Source organism: Papio anubis, chromosome 9, assembly GCF_008728515.1.
Source record: "Papio anubis isolate 15944 chromosome 9, Panubis1.0, whole genome shotgun sequence".
Classification (NCBI taxonomy): domain Eukaryota; kingdom Metazoa; phylum Chordata; class Mammalia; order Primates; family Cercopithecidae; genus Papio; species Papio anubis.
In genome coordinates, this window is record NC_044984.1 from 3,018,729 (window position 1) to 3,037,963 (window position 19,235).

Below are 19,235 nucleotides of genomic sequence, written 5' to 3' on the forward strand. Positions count from 1 at the left end.
TGACCCAATCACATCTTAAAGGCTCCATCTCCCAACATTCTTGGCTCCATCTCCCAACATTCTTGTGTTGGAGATTAAGTTGTTTTTTTTTTTTTTTGAGACGGAGTCTTGCTCTGTCGTCCAGGCTGGAGTGCAGTGGCCGGATCTCAGCTCACTGCAAGCTCCGCCTCTCGGGTTTACGCCATTCTCCTGCCTCAGCCTCCCGAGTAGCTGGGACTACAGGCGCCCACCACCTCGCCTGGCTAGTTTTTTTATATATTTTTTTAGTAGAGACAGGGTTTCACCGTGTTATAGCCAGGATGGTCTCGATCTCCTGACCTTGTGATCTGCCCGTCTCAGCCTCCCAAAGTGCAGGGATTACAGGCATGAGCCACCGTGCCCGGCCAGGGGATTAAGTTTTTAACCCACAAATTTGAGGGGCACATTTATACCAGAGCAGTGGCCAATGCCTGGCATAGAGTACATGCCCAGCGAACAGTGAGTGAATGAAGGCACAAGGACTGAAGTACCCATGCTGAGGTGTTAGGCATTTAGGCATGAGAATCAGCAGGGAGAGGTCTTTCTGGCAGGGGAGCCTGTTCCTCTCCTCCCTGGGAACAAACCCTCTCCTGTGCTCATTGACAGGCGTCCAGTTTCAGTCATGGAGGTCGGAATTGTGCGGCAGAAAAGTGCAGGCCTGAGACGTAGTTCTAGTCCCAGTTGTAACAGCTTTTGTGGTCTTAGGCAAGTCACTTCACCTCTCAGGGCCTTAGTCTCCTCACTTGTACATTGGAGGGCAGTTTTCTCCCCTGCGATTCTTTCCTCACACAAACCCTGGGATCCCTGCCTCTCTCAGCTGGGACCTTCACTGGAGGCTGTGGGAACAGTGGGGTCCACGCGAAGAAAGAGACCAGGAAGTCTTCAAGTCTGCAGAGAGAAACTTCTCTAGCTCCCCTTAGCCTGCCGATCCAGGCTACCCCTCCCTCCTACTCTGCACGTCTAACTGCATCCCTCATGCTGCAGCCAGATCATCCGCCTTCCTATTGCCAACAGAAGTGTTGGCAAAATAGGCTGAACGTGGTGGCTCACACCTGTAATCCAGCACTTTGGGAGGCCGAGGCGGCTGGATCACTTGAGGTCAGGAGCTCGAGACCAGTCTGGCCAACATGGTGAAACCCCACCTCTACTAAAAATACAAAAATTAGGCCGGGCGCGGCGGCTCAAGCCTGTAATCCCAGCACTTTGGGAGGCCGAGACGGGCGGATCACGAGGTCAGGTGATCAAGACCATCCTGGCTAACACGGTGAAACCCCGTCTCTACTAAAAAATACAAAAAACTAGCCGGGCGAGGTGGCGGGCGCCTGTAGTCCCAGCTACTCGGGAGGCTGAGGCAGGAGAATGGCGTGAACCCGGGAGGCGGAGCTTGCAGTGAGCTGAGATCCGGCCACTGCACTCCAGCCTGGGCGACAGAGCGAGACTCCGTCTCAAAAAAAAAAAAAATACAAAAATTAGCTGGGCGTGGTGGTGTACACCTCTAATTCCAGCTGCTCAGGAGGCTGAGGCAAGAGAATCTCTTGAACCTAGGTAGGAAGGGGAGGTTGCAGTGAGCCCGTATCGCTCCACTGTACTCCAGCCTGGGCGACAGAGAAAGACTTTGTCTCAATTAAAAAAAAAAAAAAAGTGTTGGCAAAATAGGTCAAAGAAGCATCATGGCCGGGCGCAGTGGCTCACGCCTGTAATCCCAGCACTTTGGGAGGGTGAGGTGGGCGGATGATCTGAGGTCAAGAGCAAAACTCCATCTCAAAAAAAAAAAAAAAAGCAGCATCATGATGGGCAAGAGGCAGCTTGCAGTAGGGAAGGGCTTCAGAGCCACAGACTGAGCCTTGACTCTTACTGACTTTGGGCTGGGACACAGCACTTCACCTTGAGGAGCCTCCGCGTCTTCACCTGCCAAATGGGGCAGTGCAGCTACCTCAACGGGATGGGGGCAAGACTGGAGGAAGACGTCATCAAGTGCTTTGCCCAGTGCCTGGCGCAGAGTGGGCATTCGAAACTGGCACCTCCTAGTGTCAAAGTAGTAAAGTGTGTGTCCCTCAGCGTCCTGGGCACCTCTTTGACACTCAGGCCTCCCACAAGTGCTGGGCTGTCTGTATCCGTCCTGCAGGGTCCCCTGCCCACTGCACAGAGGCTTGCACTGTGTGAGGAGGCAGCACAGCCCACCCGGCACTGCCTGCAGGACAGGTTCTTCTTTCCCCCCCGCAGGTCCCCTGGCCTCCTCTCTTTGTCTCCTAGCTCCTGAGTTTCCAAGCCTAGTTAGCATGGAAGACAGCAGACAACTGATGGGCCAGAGTAGCACTGCACATTCAGGCAATCGGTGTAGCAGCTCAGGGGCCTCTGGGAACTGGGACTCAGGGAAGCCTTCTGGGTGGAGGGGGCCTCTCAAGAGTTTGTTGATGGACTGTTGACAGGAATTAAATTAGTACTGAGGCCCACCCTAGCAGGGAAGCAGTAGGAATAGACTTGGGGCTCAGGAGATGGTGAGGAGCCCAGGGGTGCTCCAGGGTAGTGAGGATGAGCCTGGAAGAAGGCTGGGGTCTGCTGCTCCTCTTTCCCCTGTCTTATTTTAAGAGATGAAATCTCTTAAAATGAAGAGACTTCTTCATTTCCTGTTTTGAGAGATGAAGCCGGTGGCTAAGATCAGGATGTTTCTTCTGGTGCAGTCCACAGCTCTAGAGGCTGGAGGAGTTGTATGAGGGGAGCAGGGATCACGAGTGGCCACAGAGGCTGAAAAGGAGGGCTGGGGCGTGAGATGGAGGACTGGGGAGAGGGGCGGGGACTGGGGGAGGGCGGGACTGGGGGAGGAGGGAGATGGGCCGGGACTGGGGGAGGATGGGGCGGGGACTGGGGGAGGAGGGGCGGGGACTGGGGGAGAGGGGAGATGGACGGGACTGGGGAGAATCTCGAGACCTCAAAATCGAGATCCGTCGAACAAAATCAGTCAGATCGCGCCTCGAGATCAAAAAGCGTCATTCAAAATCAGCTCGAGATCAAACTCGGCGAGATCCAGCATCGGGCTCGAAATCAATCAGACTCAAAAGCATCGAGACTCAAAATCTGACTCGAACTCAAAAATCGATCAGATCAAAACTCGTTCAAAAAATCGATCAGACTCAAAATCAGCTCGAGACTCCGGGTCATCAGCTCGTTTTCAAAAAAGATCCGCTCGAAGATCCGCGTCGAGATCCGGCGTCGAGGACTCCGAAACAGAACAAAATCGAGGATCGGCGTTCAAAAGCGTCAGGCTCAAAATCAGATTTCCAGAAAAAAATAAAACTCAAAAACTCGAGATCAATCACGAGATTTCAGAAAGATCAAGCTCAAAAGAAATCGCTCCGAGATTTCAAAATCGGCTCCAGAAGATCCGGCGAATCTCAAATCGGTTCTGCCTTTTCTCAGGGCAGGTCTTTTGCCTCCCTGAGGCTTGGCCTCTGCGTTTGGAACTTCCATCCTGATTCTCTTCCTGTCCTGGAAGTGTTTTTGGAGGAGCTTATTGTTCTGAGTATTAGGGAGATCTTAATAAAAGCCCGTACGTTCCTGATCCTTCTGGAAATTCCTGAGTAATTAGCACCTGTGGGCCCGAGGGTGGAACAACCTGCTGGTCTGAGGTTGCCCTGGGGGCTACCCTGTAGCTTTTGGGTGGGGCTGAGGCAGAGTAGAGGCTCCTGGGCTGAGCCCTGAGAACCAAGTCTGGGATTATTTTTACTCCTCTGTTCACAGCGCATGGCCCAGCTCCATGATGCCATCTGTCCCCCGCCTCCGGCTCTCCCCTGGCAGGCCCTTCTGGGTCACTATGGAGCACTTGGGGAAGGAGGAGGAGGCTGGTGCTGGCTTACCCCATTCCACGAGCCTCAGGGCAGGGTGCTGCATGGGAGGTTTGGCGGGAGGCAGCTGCCAGCCCCGGGACGTGGGCCGGGGGCAGATAGGAGAAGCTCAGCTGTGAACCTGGAGCACCAGGGACACGTGGGGCTGGGAGCAACTCCATTTCGGTAACAAATCCTGTGGCCCAGGGCCTTGGATGACCTGCTGCCCTGCTTTTCCTGGGACAGACCCAATCCTGGGGACATGGAGTGCAGGTCCTCAGAAAACCCCACTCGTGGGGCAGGGTCTGGCATTAGGAGTCTTTGGTTCTCCCCACGTGTGTGTTTTGCTGGGCTGCCCTAGGCCCAACTTCTGCAGGCACTGATGGTACCCGCTTCACCAGGCCAGTCCAGCTCAGCTTGGGTGAAGGAAGGGGAATTCTGAGAAGGAGCAGGGCCCAGAGACCATAGGAGGGATCAGGTGGGGCGAGGGAGGTGGCAGCCCTTCTTTCCATCTCCTGACATCCTGGCCTCCACCGCTCGCTCCACCTGACTCAGGGCATCCATCTGTACTTAGTGTCAGGTCCAGAGGAAAATCTAGGCTACAACCAGGACTTAAAAGGACTCAGATATTAAAATGATTAATTAATTAAGTATTAATATTAGGCATTAGGGCTTGAGACTTTCCACTTGGCATTGTTTATGGCTCAATAATAATGAAGACAGTAAGAAATAGCTTTTTTTTTTTTTTTTTGAGACGGAGTCTCGCTCTGTCGCCCAGGCTGGAGTGCAGTGGCGCGATCTCGGCTCACTGCCAGCTCTGCCCCCGGGTTCACGCCATTCTCCTGCCTCAGCCTCCCGAGTAGCTGGGACTACAGGCGCCCGCCACCTCGCCCAGCTAATTTTTTGTGTTTCACCATGTTAGCCAGGATGGTCTCCATCTCCTGACCTTGTGATCCACCCGTCTTGGCCTCCCAAAGTGCTGGGATTACAGGCGTGAGCCACCGCGCCCGGCCAGAAATAGCTCTTATGAGCACTGACTGTGTCAGGCCCTACACTAGATGACATCTCACTATGTCATCTCTCCTTCGGGACAGCCCTCCAGGATGGATCAGTTCCCCAGCTTTCTGAGCAGAGCCACACGTGAAAGTGTGCAACGTAATTTTAGAGGCCACTGGAGACTTCCGGGATCTGGGGAGGGAGTGTGAACCACAGATATGCTAGCACAGAAAGGACCCTGGATCCCAGTGAGGGCATCCTCGTTTTACAGATGAGCAAAATGAGGCCCAGAGAAATGAGGTGGTTTGTCTGTGGTTGCGCAGTTAGTGGTAGAACTGGAACCAAAGCCAGGCTCTTGCTTCCCATACATCACACTTCCATTCTACAAGCCTCCAAAATAAGCCGAAAAGGGATTTATGCACGATTCAAGCTCTTTTTCTGGTATGCCAAAATCCAGACGTTTCCTGAGGTTTCTTTTGTTTCCCAAAACTAAGCACAGAGCAATCTGTTCTCCCCACAGGGAAATCATTATTCCACAATAACACTTAACAAATATCCCTTCGTCTGTTCGTTCTGTGTTCATCAGCTCTGCAGTGTGCCGAGGACTACAGAGGAAGACAGCTGTGCCTGTCCCCATGGTGTGTAAAGGATGGTGGAGACCGGTGCTTACTGGGAGATGGGGGCTGGCTATGGAAAGGCAGGAGTCTGCTAAGGTTGGAGTCATCTTCCCAGAGGAAGTGACATGTGGCTGGACCTTAAGGCTGAGCAAGAGTTGGTCAGGTGAACAAGGAAAGGGAAGTTTCAGGTAGCACTTCCACCAGGAGTGGAGAAAGCCTAGCATGTTGGGGGGTGATTTGGTGGGTGCAAAGAAGGAAGTGCAGAGGGTGGTGCCTGTGGGCGGAAGGTATGGCCGGAGAGCAGGGATCAGCAGATGCAAGCGCTAGAAAATCCCATCATGGAGTGTGTGGTGTTATCTTAAGAGCAAAGAAAAGGCATTAAAAATTTTTAGGTAGCGGCATCATGTGATCAGGTTTGCATTTTAGAAAAGTCACTCTGGCTGGAGTGAAGAGATTATGGAGCCTGAATGGGGTTGCCAGAGTCATCCAGATGTGCGTTGGTGGAAGCTTGGATTAGGGCTGTGAGATAGAGTAGATTTAGGAGACATTTAGGCAACAGAAGGACAGGATGTGGTCATTAATTAGATGTGGGAGCTATTAATAAGAGGGAAAAGTCAAAACATAGTCATGTGCTGCTTCACGAAGGGGATGCCTCCTGAGAAATGCGTCTCTTGGCAATTTCATCCTTGTGCAAACATAATAGAGCATCGTTACACAAAGCTAGATGGTATAGCCTACGACACACCCAGGCTGTATGGTACAAGCTGTTGCTCCTGGGCTAGAAATCTGTACAGCACGTGACTATACTCAGTTCTATAGACAACTATAACACAGTGGTAACTGTAAGTGTTAGTATTTGTATATCTCAACATACCTAAACAAGGAAAAAGTACAGTGAAAGTAAAATATAAAAGATAACAAATGGCACACTGTATGGGGTACACCATGAATGGAGCTTGCAGGACTGGAAGCTGCTCTGGGTGAGTCAGAGTGAGTGGTGAGTGAATGTACACTACTGTAGGTTTTACTGTATACTACTGTACACTAGGACATTACTGTAGACTTTATAAAAACAGATACTTAGGCTACACTAAATGTATTTAAAATGTTTTTTTCTTCAAGAATATATGAACCTTGGATTTCTATAACTTTTTTACTTTTTAAACTCCTTAATTTTTTGATTCTTTTATAATAACACTTAGCTTAAAACGCAAACACCTCGCGCCTGTAATCCCAGCACTTTGGGAGGCTGAGGCGGGCAGATCACAAGGTCAGGAGATCCAGACCACCCTGGCTAACACAGTGAAACCCCGTCTCTACTAAAAATACAAAAAAATTAGCCAGACGTGGTGGCAGGCACCTGTAATCCCAGCTACTCAGGAGGCTGAGGCAGGAGAATGGCGTGAACCCAGGAGGCAGACCTTGCAGTGAGCCGAGATCACGACACTGCACTCCAGTCTGGGTGACAGAGCGAGACTCCATCTCAAAACAAAACAAAACAAAACAAAACAAAAAAATGCAAACACATTGTACAGCTGTACAAAAATATCTTCTTAATTTGTATCGTTATTCTATAAGCCTTTTTCTTTCGTTTACAAAATCTTTTTTTTTTTTTTGAGACGGAGTCTCACTCTATCCCCCAGGCTGGAGTGCAGTGGCACAATCTCGGCTCACTGCAACCTCCACCTGGGTTTAAGCAATTCTCCTGCCTCAGCCTCTGGAGTAGCTGGGATTACAGGTATGCATCACCACGCCCGGCTAATTTTTGTATTTTTAGTAGAGACGGGGTTTCAGCATATTGGCCAGGCTGGTCAATATGCTGGTCAAGCTCCTGACCTTGTGATCCACCTGCCTTGGCTGTTTTTTTACTTTTTAACTTTGTTGTTAAAAATAGAGACATACCAGCCGGGCGCGGTGGCTCATGCCTGCAATCCCAGCCCTTTGGGAGGCCAGGAGGGCAGATCACCAGAGGTCAGGAGTTTGAGACCAGCCTGGCCAACATGGTGAAACCCTGTCTTTACTAAAAATACAAAAAAATTAGCTGGGCATGGTGGTGCGTGCCTGTAATCCCAGCTACTCAGGAGGCTGAGGCAGGAGAATCGCTTCAACCTGGGAGGCAGAGGTTGCAGTGAGCCCATATTGCACCACTGCACTCCAGCCTGGGCCAAAAAAAAGCTCAAAAAAAAAAAAAAAGATATATTGGGACTTCATTCCGTTTCCTGCCATACAACACCTAAAATCCTTGCAATCTTCAAAATGATGTGTCTTTTTGTATGCTAATGAGTCGGCTTAGGGCTTGCAGCCCCTAGGTAGCTTCAGGATGGGACCAGACTCCAGAAAGACCAAGGGTGGGATTAGAGGGGTGGAACTTTCAGCCACACCCTCCACACCCTCCAACCTCAGGGAGCTGAGAGGGGCTGAAGGTCAGGTTGATCACCCATGGCCAATGGTTTAATCAATCATGCCTGTGTAATGAAGCCACCGTGGACACCTAGAAGGACTGGGTTTGAGGAGCTTCCAGAAAGCCAAACACGTGGTGGAGGGACCTGAAGGGTGGCGTACCCAGGAGGGAACATGGAAGCTTCTCCAACCTTTCTACGCGTCTTGCCCTGTGTGTCTCTATCCTTTGTGAGATCCTTTATAATAAACTGGTAAAGGTAGGTGGTGTTTCTCTGAGTTCTGTGAGTTACCCTGGCAGGTTAATTGATCCTAAGAAGAGGACTGTAGGAACCTCATCTATAGCTGGTGGGTCAGAAGCACAGGTAGAACAACCCAGGGCATGGGATTGGCATCAGAAGTGGGAGGCAGTCCCACGGAACCGAGCCCCCACCCTGTGGGATCTCCTGGCTTCAAGCAATCCTCCTGCCTCTTGGCCTCCCAAAGTGCTGAGATGATAGGTCTGAGCCACCATGCCCAGCCCTGTTTTTCTCAGTGAGGCTTTTTGATTGGTAAATTATCTATTTTTGTCTCAAAATGCCTCTGTTTGATCTTCACTCTTGAATGATTTTTTGTTTGGGTTTTAAATTCAAGATTAACAGATATTTTCTTTTAACAATATGGTGATGTTATATTGAGTCTTCTAGTGTTACTGTTACGAAGTTTGCTATCAGTTTGTTGTTGTTGTTGTTGTTGTTGTTGTTTTGGAGACAGAATCTCCCTCTGTCACCCAGGCTGGAGTGCAGTGGCACAACGTGGGCTCACTACAACCTCTACCTCCTGGGTTCAAGCGATTCTCATGCCTCAGCCTCCCAAGTAGCTGGGATTACAGGCGCCCACCGCCACACCCAGCTAATTTTTGTATTTTTAGTAGAGACAGGGGTCTCACTATGTTGCCCAGGCTGGTCTCAAACTCCTGACCTCAAGCGATCCACCTGCCTTGGCCTCCCAAAGTGCTGGAATTAAAGGCATGACCCACCACACCAGGCCAAGAAGTTCAATATCAGTTTAATAGTCCTTCTTTTCTAGATAATCTGCCCTTTTTCATTCTCCCTGCTTTAAAGATCTCTGTTTTGGGTATTCTGCAGTGTCCCTATGTTATGTGTTCCTTTTATTTGAATTTATCCTGGTTAGGATTCAGCATGGTTCCTGAATTATTGGAGTCATCTCTTCTATTCATCTGGAAAATTGCCTGCTATTATCTCTTCCAATGTTGCTCTACTTTATTTATTTTCTATGTTCTCTTTTTCTGGAATTCTGATGTTGAATTGCCTTATTCTGTTCTCCTTGCTCTTTACTGTCATTTAAAAAATACATCTGGGTAATTTCCTCAGCTCTGTCTTCCAGATTGTTACTTCTTTATCTAGCTGTATCTAACTTGTTAATCCCAACCATTGAGTTTTTAATTTCAGTGACTAAAATGTTTATTTTTAAATGTTTGATGTAGTTCTTTTTCCAGCCTACTTTGTATTTTTGATAATACCTTGTTCTTTCCCATATTTACAATTCCTTATTTAGGTCAATAATCATTTAAACATAATCTCTTCAGAGATTTTCCACCTGGGACCACTGTTTATTTTTAAGAATTGACTGGAGGTTACTAAGCGATATAAAATTCAAATTTCAAATCCATTAAAGGGTAGGCCCTTGGTTACAAATTTTTTTTTTATAAGAATTCTTGGCCGGGCGCGGTGGCTCAAGTCTGTAATCCCAGCACATTGGGAGGCCGAGACGGGCGGATCACGAGGTCAGGAGATCAAGACCATCCTGGCTAACACGGTGAAACCCCATCTCTACTAAAAAATACAAAAAACTAGCTGGGCGAGGTGGCGGGCGCCTGTAGTCCCAGCTACTCAGGAGGCTGAGGCAAGAGAATGGCGTGAACCTGGGAGGCGGAGCTTGCAGTGAGCTGAGATCGGGCTACTGCACTCCAGCCTGGGCGACAGAGCAAGACTCCGTCTCAAAAAAAAAAAAAAAAGAATTCTTTTTTATATCTAGAATTTAGGCTAAGACAGAGAATCTTTTTTTGTTTGTTTGCTTGTGTTTTTGTTTTTAAGATGGAGTCTCTGCCTAGGCTGGAGTGCAGTGGCGTGATCTCAGCTCACTGCAGCCTCTGCCTCCCAGGTTCAAGTCATTCTCTTGCTTCAGCCTCCCGAGTGGCTGGGATTATAGGCATGTGCCACCATGCCAAGCTAATTTTTGTATATTTAGTAGAGATGAGGTTTGCCATGTTGGCCAGCCTGGTCTTGAACTGCTGACCTCAAATGATCCTCCCGCCTCAGCCTCCCAAAGTACTGGGATTATAGACATGAGCCGCTTCACCTGGCCCAGAGAATGCCTGGCCCAGAGAATCTTCACTGTCACATTTTGTCAGTGTTCTACTGGTTCTCTGAGGATGTAGGTAATAGTTCCCAGTTTCAGCTTCTCTGCATCTCTCCGGTCTAAGGTCTCATCTCTGAGCATCCATTATAACCCAGCTGTGGCCAGGCATGGTGGCTGCCTCCATGGGAGGCCAAGGAGGGAGAGTTGCTTGAGGCTGGAAGTTCAAGACCAGCCTAGGCAACATAGTGAGACCTCTACAGTAAATACATAATCTCTACAATAAATAAATAATTAGCCAGGCATGGTGGTGTGTGACTAGAGTCCCAGCTACTCAGGAGGTTGAGGCAGGAGGATCTCTTAAACCCATGAGTTCAGTGCTGTACTAAGCTATGATCTTGCCAGTGTGCTTCAGCCTGGGCGACAGAGCAAGACTCTGTCTCTAAAAAATAAAAAAAAATGTAAAAATTTAAAGTGATGAAAAATAAAAAACCAGCTTCCTCATTACTAAGGGAGCTTTGCTCAGTTGTTTATAAATTTATTTATAAAATGAGAGTTTTAAAATCATCTTATCTACTATATTGCCAGAAATTAAAGTTGACAACTCTTTCAAGTAGTTTGTTTTGGGCCGGGCATGATGGCTCATGCCTGTAATTTCAGCACTTTGGGAGGCCGAGGTGGATGGATCACCTGAGGTCAGGAATTTGAGACCAGACTGGCCAACGTGGCGAAACCCCGTCTCTACTAAAAATACAAAAATCAGCTGGGTGTGGTGATGTGTGCCTGTAATCCCAGCTACTCCGTAGGCTGAGGTGGGAGAATTGCTTGAACTTGGGAGACGGAGGTTACAGTGAGCCGAGATTGCACCGCTGCCCACCAGCCTGAGTAAGAGAGGAAGACTCCGTCCCCCCCCACAAAAAAAAAAAAAGACATTTGTTTTGTAAGTATGGAAAAATGTTTTCATGTTTAGAATAGAGTCAAGATCAGAATTTCTGGTAAGAGAATAAGCTAGTTTATTATTGATCAAGCGACTCTGCCCCCAGACAAACTCTAATGAAAACTGACTTTAACAGCCACAGAGACCACAGATGATACTTGTTACACTAAAAAGACCAGTGACTCTGAAGGGCTGAGAACAAGACCTTGGCCTGCACCTTGGTCTCACTGCGCGACCTTGGGCGCGTCCTTAGGCCTTTGGGCCTCAGTGCCCTTTTCAGCAAGCTGAAGGAGCTGGCTTAGGTTTCCTTGTGGAGGGGGGTTCCTGCTTTTTTTTTTTTTTTGTGATGGAATCTCGCTCTGCTGCCCAGGCTGGAGTGTGGTGGCACCATCTTGGCTCACTGCAACCTCTGCCTCCCGGGTTCAAGTGATTCTCTGGCCTCAGCCTCCTGAGTAGCTGGGATTACAGGCACCTGCCACCGTGCCTGGCTCATTTTCTTATTTTTAGTAGAGACGGGGTTTCGCCGTGTTGGCCAGGGTGGTCTTGAACTCCTGACCTCGGGATCCACCTGCCTTGGCCTCCCAAAGTGCTGTGATTATAGGTGTAAGCCACTGTGCCCGGCCGGTTCCTGCTTTAAGTATCAGTGGCTCTACCCTCTTTCCCACTACATGTCTGTGCCAGCTGCTTTGCCAAGCTCCTTTTGACCTCTCCTCCTGGGATGTGCCTCCCACACTTAGCCCCTCCCTTCCCTCGACCCTCACCCCCACCCTCACAGCGCCTCTCTGTGAAGGACATTGTCCTTCTCACAGGCCGTGGGTGGGAGATGAGGGGTTTGAGGGTATGGAGGGGAGTGATAAGCAAGGAACGCTCTGGGAGGTCTCACTTTAGAGGGTCCGAGGTGGAAGTGGTGAACTCGGGGGTTTAGACCCCCAGCCTGGGTTTGGGCTGCTGGACTGCATTACTCTTCAAGGCTGGTCAGGGAGAAGGGACGGGCAATGTGTGTGGTGGGGTGAGGTCCTCCTTTACAAGTGGACTCAGTGGCTGGGATGGGGAGAAGCTGGGGGCTCTGGGAGGGCTGTGGGAGGTACGTGGTTCCCACCTGGTACTCATAACCCAAAAACTGCCTTAAGATGACTAGTATGTCCTGCTCTTTCATAAACCCCTGAGAACTGTGTCTGGAAGCTTACAGCTTGGATGGTTGGAGCCGAGAGGTCACTGGATTTGTTTCATGTTAGGGGAAGGCGGGGTTGTGGCCATGAGCCCCCAGAGGCACCAGAAAGTCAATCCTGCCATTGCGCCAGTGTGTGAGGAGCTGCCCAGACTGTTTCTTTTAGACAGAGCCTGAGTCGGGAAGGGAACAGGAGAACAGTGACCTATATTGTATTGTATATGCATTTTTAAAAATTTTTCATTGTGGTAAAAAAGACCACAAAATTTACCATCCTAACCCTTTTTAAGTATCCAGGTTGGTAGTGTTAAGTATATTCGCGTTGCTGTGCGGCAGATCTCCTGAACTTCTTCATCGTGCAAAACCAAAACCCTACCCCTCAAGTCACAAGTCTCTCTTTCTTTCTCCCACCAGCCCCTGGTAACCACCATTCTACTCTGTTTCTATTAGTTTGACCACTTAAAAACATTTTTTCTTTTTAACATTTTTAGTAAAGATGAAGTCTTGCTGACTCCTGGACTCAAATGATCTTCCTGCCTCAGCCTCCCTAAGTGCTGGGAGCCACTGCACCCTGCCAACTACTTTATTTTTATTGTATTGTATTTATTTATTTTGAGACTGCCTTGCTCTGTCACCCAGGCTAGAGTGCAGTGGCGCAATCAGGGCTCACTGCAGCCTTGACTTCCCAGGCTCAAGTGATTCTCTCCCCTCACCCTCCGGAGTAGCTGGGACTGTAGGTGTGAGCCAGCACACCTGGATACTTTTTTTTTTAATTAATTTTTTGTAGAGATGGGGTCCCCCTATATTGACTAGACTGGTCTGAAACTCCTGGGCTCAAGGGATCCTCCTGCCTCAGCCTCCCAAAGTGCCGGGATTGTAGGCATGAGCCACTGTGCCTGGCCTAATGTGACTGCTTTAGATACCTCGTCAGTGGAACCATGTCGTGTTTGGGTTGTTTTGTAACTGGTGTATTTCACTCAGCGTAATGTCCTAATCAGGAGACTCTGCCCCCAGACAGAGTGCTGTGCTGCAGCACGTGTCCAGGTTGCCTTCCTTTTTAAAGCTTATCTGTTGCTGTAAGTATAGACCCATTTTGTTCATCCATTCATCCATTGATGGACACGTGGGTTGTTTCTACCTTTTGGCTCTTGTGAATAATGCCACCATGAACGTGAGTGTGCACATATCTCTTTGAGACCCTGCTTTCCGTGTTTTTGGGTATATACCCAGATGTTGGGTCATATGGTCTCGCTCTGTCGCCCAGGCTGGAGTGTCATGGCGGGATCTCGGCTCACTGCAACCTCTGCTTCCCGGATTCAAGCGATTCTCCTGCCTCAGCCTCCCGAGTAGCTGAGATTACAGGTGCCTGCCACCACACCTGGCTAATCTTTGTATTTTTAGTAGAAATGGGGTTTCACCGTGTTGGCCAGGCTGGTCTTGAGCTCCTGACCTCAAGTGATCCACCTGTCCCAGCCTCTCAGAGTGCTGGGATTACAGGCGTGACCCCCAGCGCCTGGCCTGCACGATTTTGCATTCCCACCAATAGTCCCCAGTATTTTGCATGCTTTTTGCCCAGTGTTGATTTAATGTCAGTGCATCCCTGGCACTGCGTCCTTGTCTCCTACTTCTCAGCCCTTGTCTGGGTTCCTAGAACCTTGATGTCAGGGAGTGCCTAGGTCATTGTGCTCATTCGACAGATGGGAAGACGAGCTCTCCAGAGGAGAAATGACCTGTTCAAGTCCCCAGGCCTGATTCTCACAGACCTGTCACTTGACGCTTTGCTTCCTGAGCAACTGATTTGGGCTCTGGCACTCCCTGGAGGGCCCTCATCCTGTGACCCACACAGTTCGTCCACTTCTCACCGGGGCTGCGGTTCCTGTCCCCACAGGTCCAACGGGCGCCCCTCCAAGCGGAGCCTTGGAGGGCAAGGCCGGCACCATTACCTCCAACGAGTGGAGCTCTCCCAACTCCCCTGAGGGGAGCAACGTCTCTGGGGGCAGTCAGGCGCTGGACAAGCCCATCGACAATGATGCGGAGGGCGTGTGGAGCCCGGACATCGAGCAGAGTTTCCAGGAGGCCCTGGCCATCTACCCGCCCTGTGGCCGGCGTAAAATTATCCTGTCGGACGAGGGCAAGATGTACGGTAAGGAGCCCGTCAGGTTCGGCCCCGTACCTGAGGCTGAGGCAAGGGGCCGACACGGAAACCTTGGGGTTCCTGCCAGGCCGCGGAGGGGGATGGCCATTTGGGGCTTCGTCACGTGGACACTGCTTTCTTCCTTCCTGGGCTCCCAGGGATGGGGGCGTCTGAGGAGAAGCCTGTGAGGGGGTGTGGAGGGTGGGGCCCCTGGCGGTGAGCAGCTGTGGGAGTGGGAATCTTGGAGAGTTTGGAAAGGGCGAGTCTGGGTGGGGTAGAACGTCCCCCCAGAGCAGACGGGGAGCACCCCACAAGCTGTACCCCAGCAGGTACCTGAGCACCAGGCTGCCCACTTTGACTGAAGGATGCTCAGTCATCCCCTCTTTCCCTCATTCACTCACTCATTCGTGCAGCAGACACATGCCGGGCCTTCTGTGTGCCTGGTGTGGGCTGGGCAGGTCTGGTCCCAGCCCATCATCTGGGGTGCGGGGAATGTGAACTCACAGACACTGGCTCTGCAACGCAGCCTGGAGAGCTCCTAGGAGAGGCAGAGTGCTGGAGACCACTCCCCTAGGAAAGGCCCCCCAGCCCGGCAGAGGGTCACTAGAAATGGCTTGATCTTCGTGAGTGACTGGGGTTGCAGAACACAACAGAAACTGTTCAGCGCCACGTGGGAAGGACCGAGCAGGTGGCATGGGGCCACGATGACTTTTGGATGGAAGAGGGGGCATCTGGAAAAATGAAGCAGGGGCCAGGCATGGTGGCTCACTCAAGCCTGTGATTCCAGCACTTTGGGAGGCCAAGGTGGGAGGATCACTTGAGGCCAGCAGTTTGAAACCAGCCTGGGCAACAAAGCGAGACACCACCTCTAGTAAAAATTTTTTTTTTTTTTTTTTTTGAGACGGAGTCTCGCTCTGTCGCCCAGGCTGGAGTGCAGTGGCCGGATCTCAGCTCACTGCAAGCTCCGCCTCCCGGGTTCACGCCATTCTCCTGTCTCAGCCTCCCGAGTAGCTGGGACTACAGGCGCCCGCCACCTCGCCGGCTAGTTTTTTGTATTTTTTAGTAGAGACGGAGTTTCACCGGGTTAGCCAGGATGGTCTCGATCTCCTGACCTCATGATCCGCCCGTCTCGGCCTCCCAAAGTGCTGGGATTACAGGCTTGAGCCACCGCGCCCGGCCTCTAGTAAAAATTTTAAAAAAATTAGCCGTGTGTGGTGGTGCTAGCCTGTAGTCCCAGCTACTGGGGAGGCTGAGGCAGAAAGATCGTTTGAGGCCAAGATGTCAAGGCTGCAGTGTGCCATGATTGCACTGTTGCACTCCTGCCTGGGTGCCAGAGTGAGACCCTATCTCAAAAAAAAAAAAAAAGAAAGAAAGAAAAATGAAGCAAGAATGAAAGCTGAATGGCTGTTGGAAGGCCCAGATCAGGCAGGCTTCTGTTCCCACTGGAAAGTCCTCTGGGAGCCCTAGCTCAAAACAGTGGTCTTGGGCAGGATGGAGAGCCCTGAGTGGGTCTCTAAATGGCTGAAGTCAGTGACAACAAGACCTCTGCTTAGCTTCCAACAGGATAGCCCCAGACCAGCTGCCCACTCTCACGGGTTTCCATTCATTTCTCCTCCGCACCCAACACTGGTGCCACCCCCACCACTGTTGCTTTGCTCACCTTCCCCAGAGTCTCCCTTACTTCTGGGTCGGCCCTCCAGACCATCCCTGCTCTGACCACTTCTTGCTCTGATGGTTGCTTATTTTTTCTTTTTCTTTTTCTTTTTTTTTGAGATGGAGTTTGAGATGGAGTTTCATTCTTGTTGCCCAGGCTGGAGTGCAGTGGCGTAATCTTAGCTCACCGCCACCTCTGCCTCCCGGGTTCAAGCGATTCTCCCACCTCAGCCTCCTGAGTAGCTTGGATTACAGGCATGTGCCACCACTCCTGGCTAATTTTGTATTTTTAGTAGAGACGGGATTTTTCCGTGTTGGTCAGGCTGGTCTTGAACTCCGGACCTCAGGTGATCCTCCCTCCTTGGCCTCCCAAAGTGCTGGGATTACAGGCATGAGCCACTGCGCCCGGCTTTGCTTTTCTTTTTTTTTTTTTTTTGGAGCAATCTCGGCTCACTGCAGCCTCTGCCTCGTGGGTTAAAGTGATTCTCCTGCCTCGCCCTCCCAAGTCGTTGGGTCTACAGGCATGTGCCACCACGCCCGGCTGATTTTTGTATTTTCAGTAGAGCTGGGTTTCACCATGTTGGCCAGGCTGGTCTTGAACACCTAACTTCAAATGATCGGCCCGCCTCGGCCTCCCAAAGTGTTGGGATTACAGGCATGAGCCACTGCCCTTAGCCTATTTTTTTCTTTTTTACAATTACGTATATTTTATGTGCATCGCTTAAAATATAAAATTGTAGTACAAGGTTTAGAGCAGAAACAGAAGTCCTTTGGGCCTCTTCTGCTCATTCCCAAGTGCAACTTCCTAGATCTTCCTAGATGCCAACTCTTCGTCTTTTTTTTTTTTTCAGACGGAGTCTTGCTCTGTCGCGTAGGCTGGAGGGCAGTGGCGCGATCTCGGCTCACTGCAAGCTCCGCCTCCCGGGTTCATGCCATTCTCCTGCCTCACTGTGCTTCCCAAGTAGCTGGGGCTACAGGCGCCGCCACCACGCCCAGCTAATTTTTGTATTTTTAGTAGAGATGGGGTTTCACCATGTTAGCCAGGATGGTCTAGATCTCCTGACCATGTGATCTGCCCACCTTGGTCTCCCAAAGTGCTGGGATTACAGGTGTGAGCCACTGCGCCCGGCCTCATCTTTTTATTCTACCATTTGCATCTGTATTTCTTTTTTCTTTGAATCTGTATTTCTTTTTTTTTGAGACAAAGTCTCGCTCTCTCCCCTGTTGCCCAGGCTGGAGTACAGTGGCACAATAGAGATGGAGTTTCACCATGTTAGCCAGGAGGGTCTTGATCTGACTTCATGATCCACCTGCCTCAGCCTCCCAAAGTGCTGGGATTACAGGTGTGAGCCACCACACCTGGCCTTGCATCTGTATTTCTAAATAAAATACTTGAATGTGTTTGTGGCAGTTAAGATGAAGTTTGGCTTTAACAGATCCCAAATAGCAGTGGCTTATATAAGAGAAATTTCCTTCTCTCTCCTGTAAATGTCTGGAGGGTAGGTAGTCCAGGGAAGGTGTGGCAGCTCTGCTCCATGAAGCTCTCAGGGACCCAGATGCTTCCGTCTTGTGGCTCATGAGCATGACTTCCATTGTGAATATTCCCTTAAGGCCCAAGCAGCTGCTTCGGTTCCAGGAGTTACATTGCAGCTAGCAGACAGGAGAATGGGATGAAGAAGAGTGACCTGGCTACCTTTAAGGAAGACACTGGGAAACTAACCCCTGGTATATTTACTGTCCAGAACCCAGTCTTGTGACCGTATTTAGGAGCAAGAGGCATTGGAAAAATCCAGCAATACTCTGCCATAGCTAGGTGCATACGACCACGCCTGGCTAATTGTAAAGTTTTTTATAAAGTCCGGGCTCAGTGACTCATGCCTGTAATTCCAGCGCTCTGGGGGGCCGAGGAGGGCACATCACCTGAGGTCAGGAGTTTGAGACCAGCCTGGCCAACATGGTGAAACCCCGTCTCTACTAAAAGTACAAAAATTAGCCAGGCATCGTGGCACGTGCCTGTAGTCCCAGCTACTTGGGAAGCTGAGGCAGGAGAATCGCTTGAACCCAAGAGGCGGAGGTTGCAGTGAGCTGAGATTGCACCACTGGACTCTAGCCTGAGTGACAGAGTGAGATTTACAGGCTACAGATTACAGGTCACAGAGTGAGAAAAGTAAAAAATAAATGTAAAATAAAAAAATTTTTTTTTTTTTTTTTTTTGAGACGGAGTCTTGCTCTGTTGCACCCAGGCTGGAGTGCAGTGGCGCTACCTCGGCTCACGGCAATCTCCGCCTCCTGGGTTCAAGCGATTCTTCTGCCTCAGCCTCCCAAATAACTGGGATTACAGGCGCCTGCCACCCAGGCACCCGGCTAATTTTTGCATTTTTAGTGGAGATGGGGTTTCACCATGTTGGTCAGGCTGGTCTCGAACTCCTGACCTCAGGTGATCCGCCTGCCTCGGCCTCCCAAAGTGCTGGGATTACAGGTGTGAACCACAGTACCTGGCCAAAAAATAAATATTTTATTGAGATGGTGCCTCACTGCCTTGTGTAGGCTGGTCTCGAACTCTTGGTCTGAAGCATCCTCTTGCCCCGGCCTCCCAAAGTGCCGGGATTACAGCCGGCCTTCTGCCCAGGTCACCTGCCCGGCCTTCCTATAGTTTTTGATTAAACTTATATTCGAGACTTTAGTATCTTTACAAAGTAAACATTGGTCACAGTTGTTCCATATAGTTTTACGTTTCTTTTCGCATACAGCTTTTTGGTTTTCCTGGAGATAATGTTCTTGATTTTTTTCATTTGGTCACTTGTTTCTACATCTATCATTAGTTTATCTTCAAACTGTTCAGAAAAGAGTAAAATTCTCACTCTTTTTTTTTTCTTTGTTTTAAGAGACAAGGTCTTGCTCTGTCATCCAGGCTGGAGTGCAGTGGCATAGTCGTAGCTTGCTGCCTCACCGCAGGCTCTACCTCCTGGGCTCAAGCGATCCTGCCACCTTGGCCTCCCGAATAGTTAGGACTACAGGCAAGCATCACCTTGCCTGGCTACTTTTTTTATTTTTTGTGGAGACGGGGTCTTGCTGTGTTGCCCGAGCTGATCGTGAACTCCTGCACTCAAGCAGTCCTGCCTGGGCCTCCCAGAGT

General features: G+C 50.1%; 1 protein-coding gene across 4 annotated transcripts in view; it reads left to right on the forward strand.

The window, feature by feature from the left end:
- Nucleotides 1-19,235, forward strand: part of TEAD4 (TEA domain transcription factor 4) — an 83,319-nt gene that overhangs the window by 20,620 nt on the left and 43,464 nt on the right. For all 4 annotated transcript variants that reach the window (XM_017946487.2, XM_017946488.2, XM_031650203.1 and 1 more), the window contains one exon: nucleotides 14,201-14,455. In XM_017946487.2, coding sequence (XP_017801976.1) covers nucleotides 14,449-14,455 — 7 coding nt within the window. In that variant the 5' untranslated portion in view covers nucleotides 14,201-14,448. The remainder of the gene's footprint in view (nucleotides 1-14,200; nucleotides 14,456-19,235) is intronic.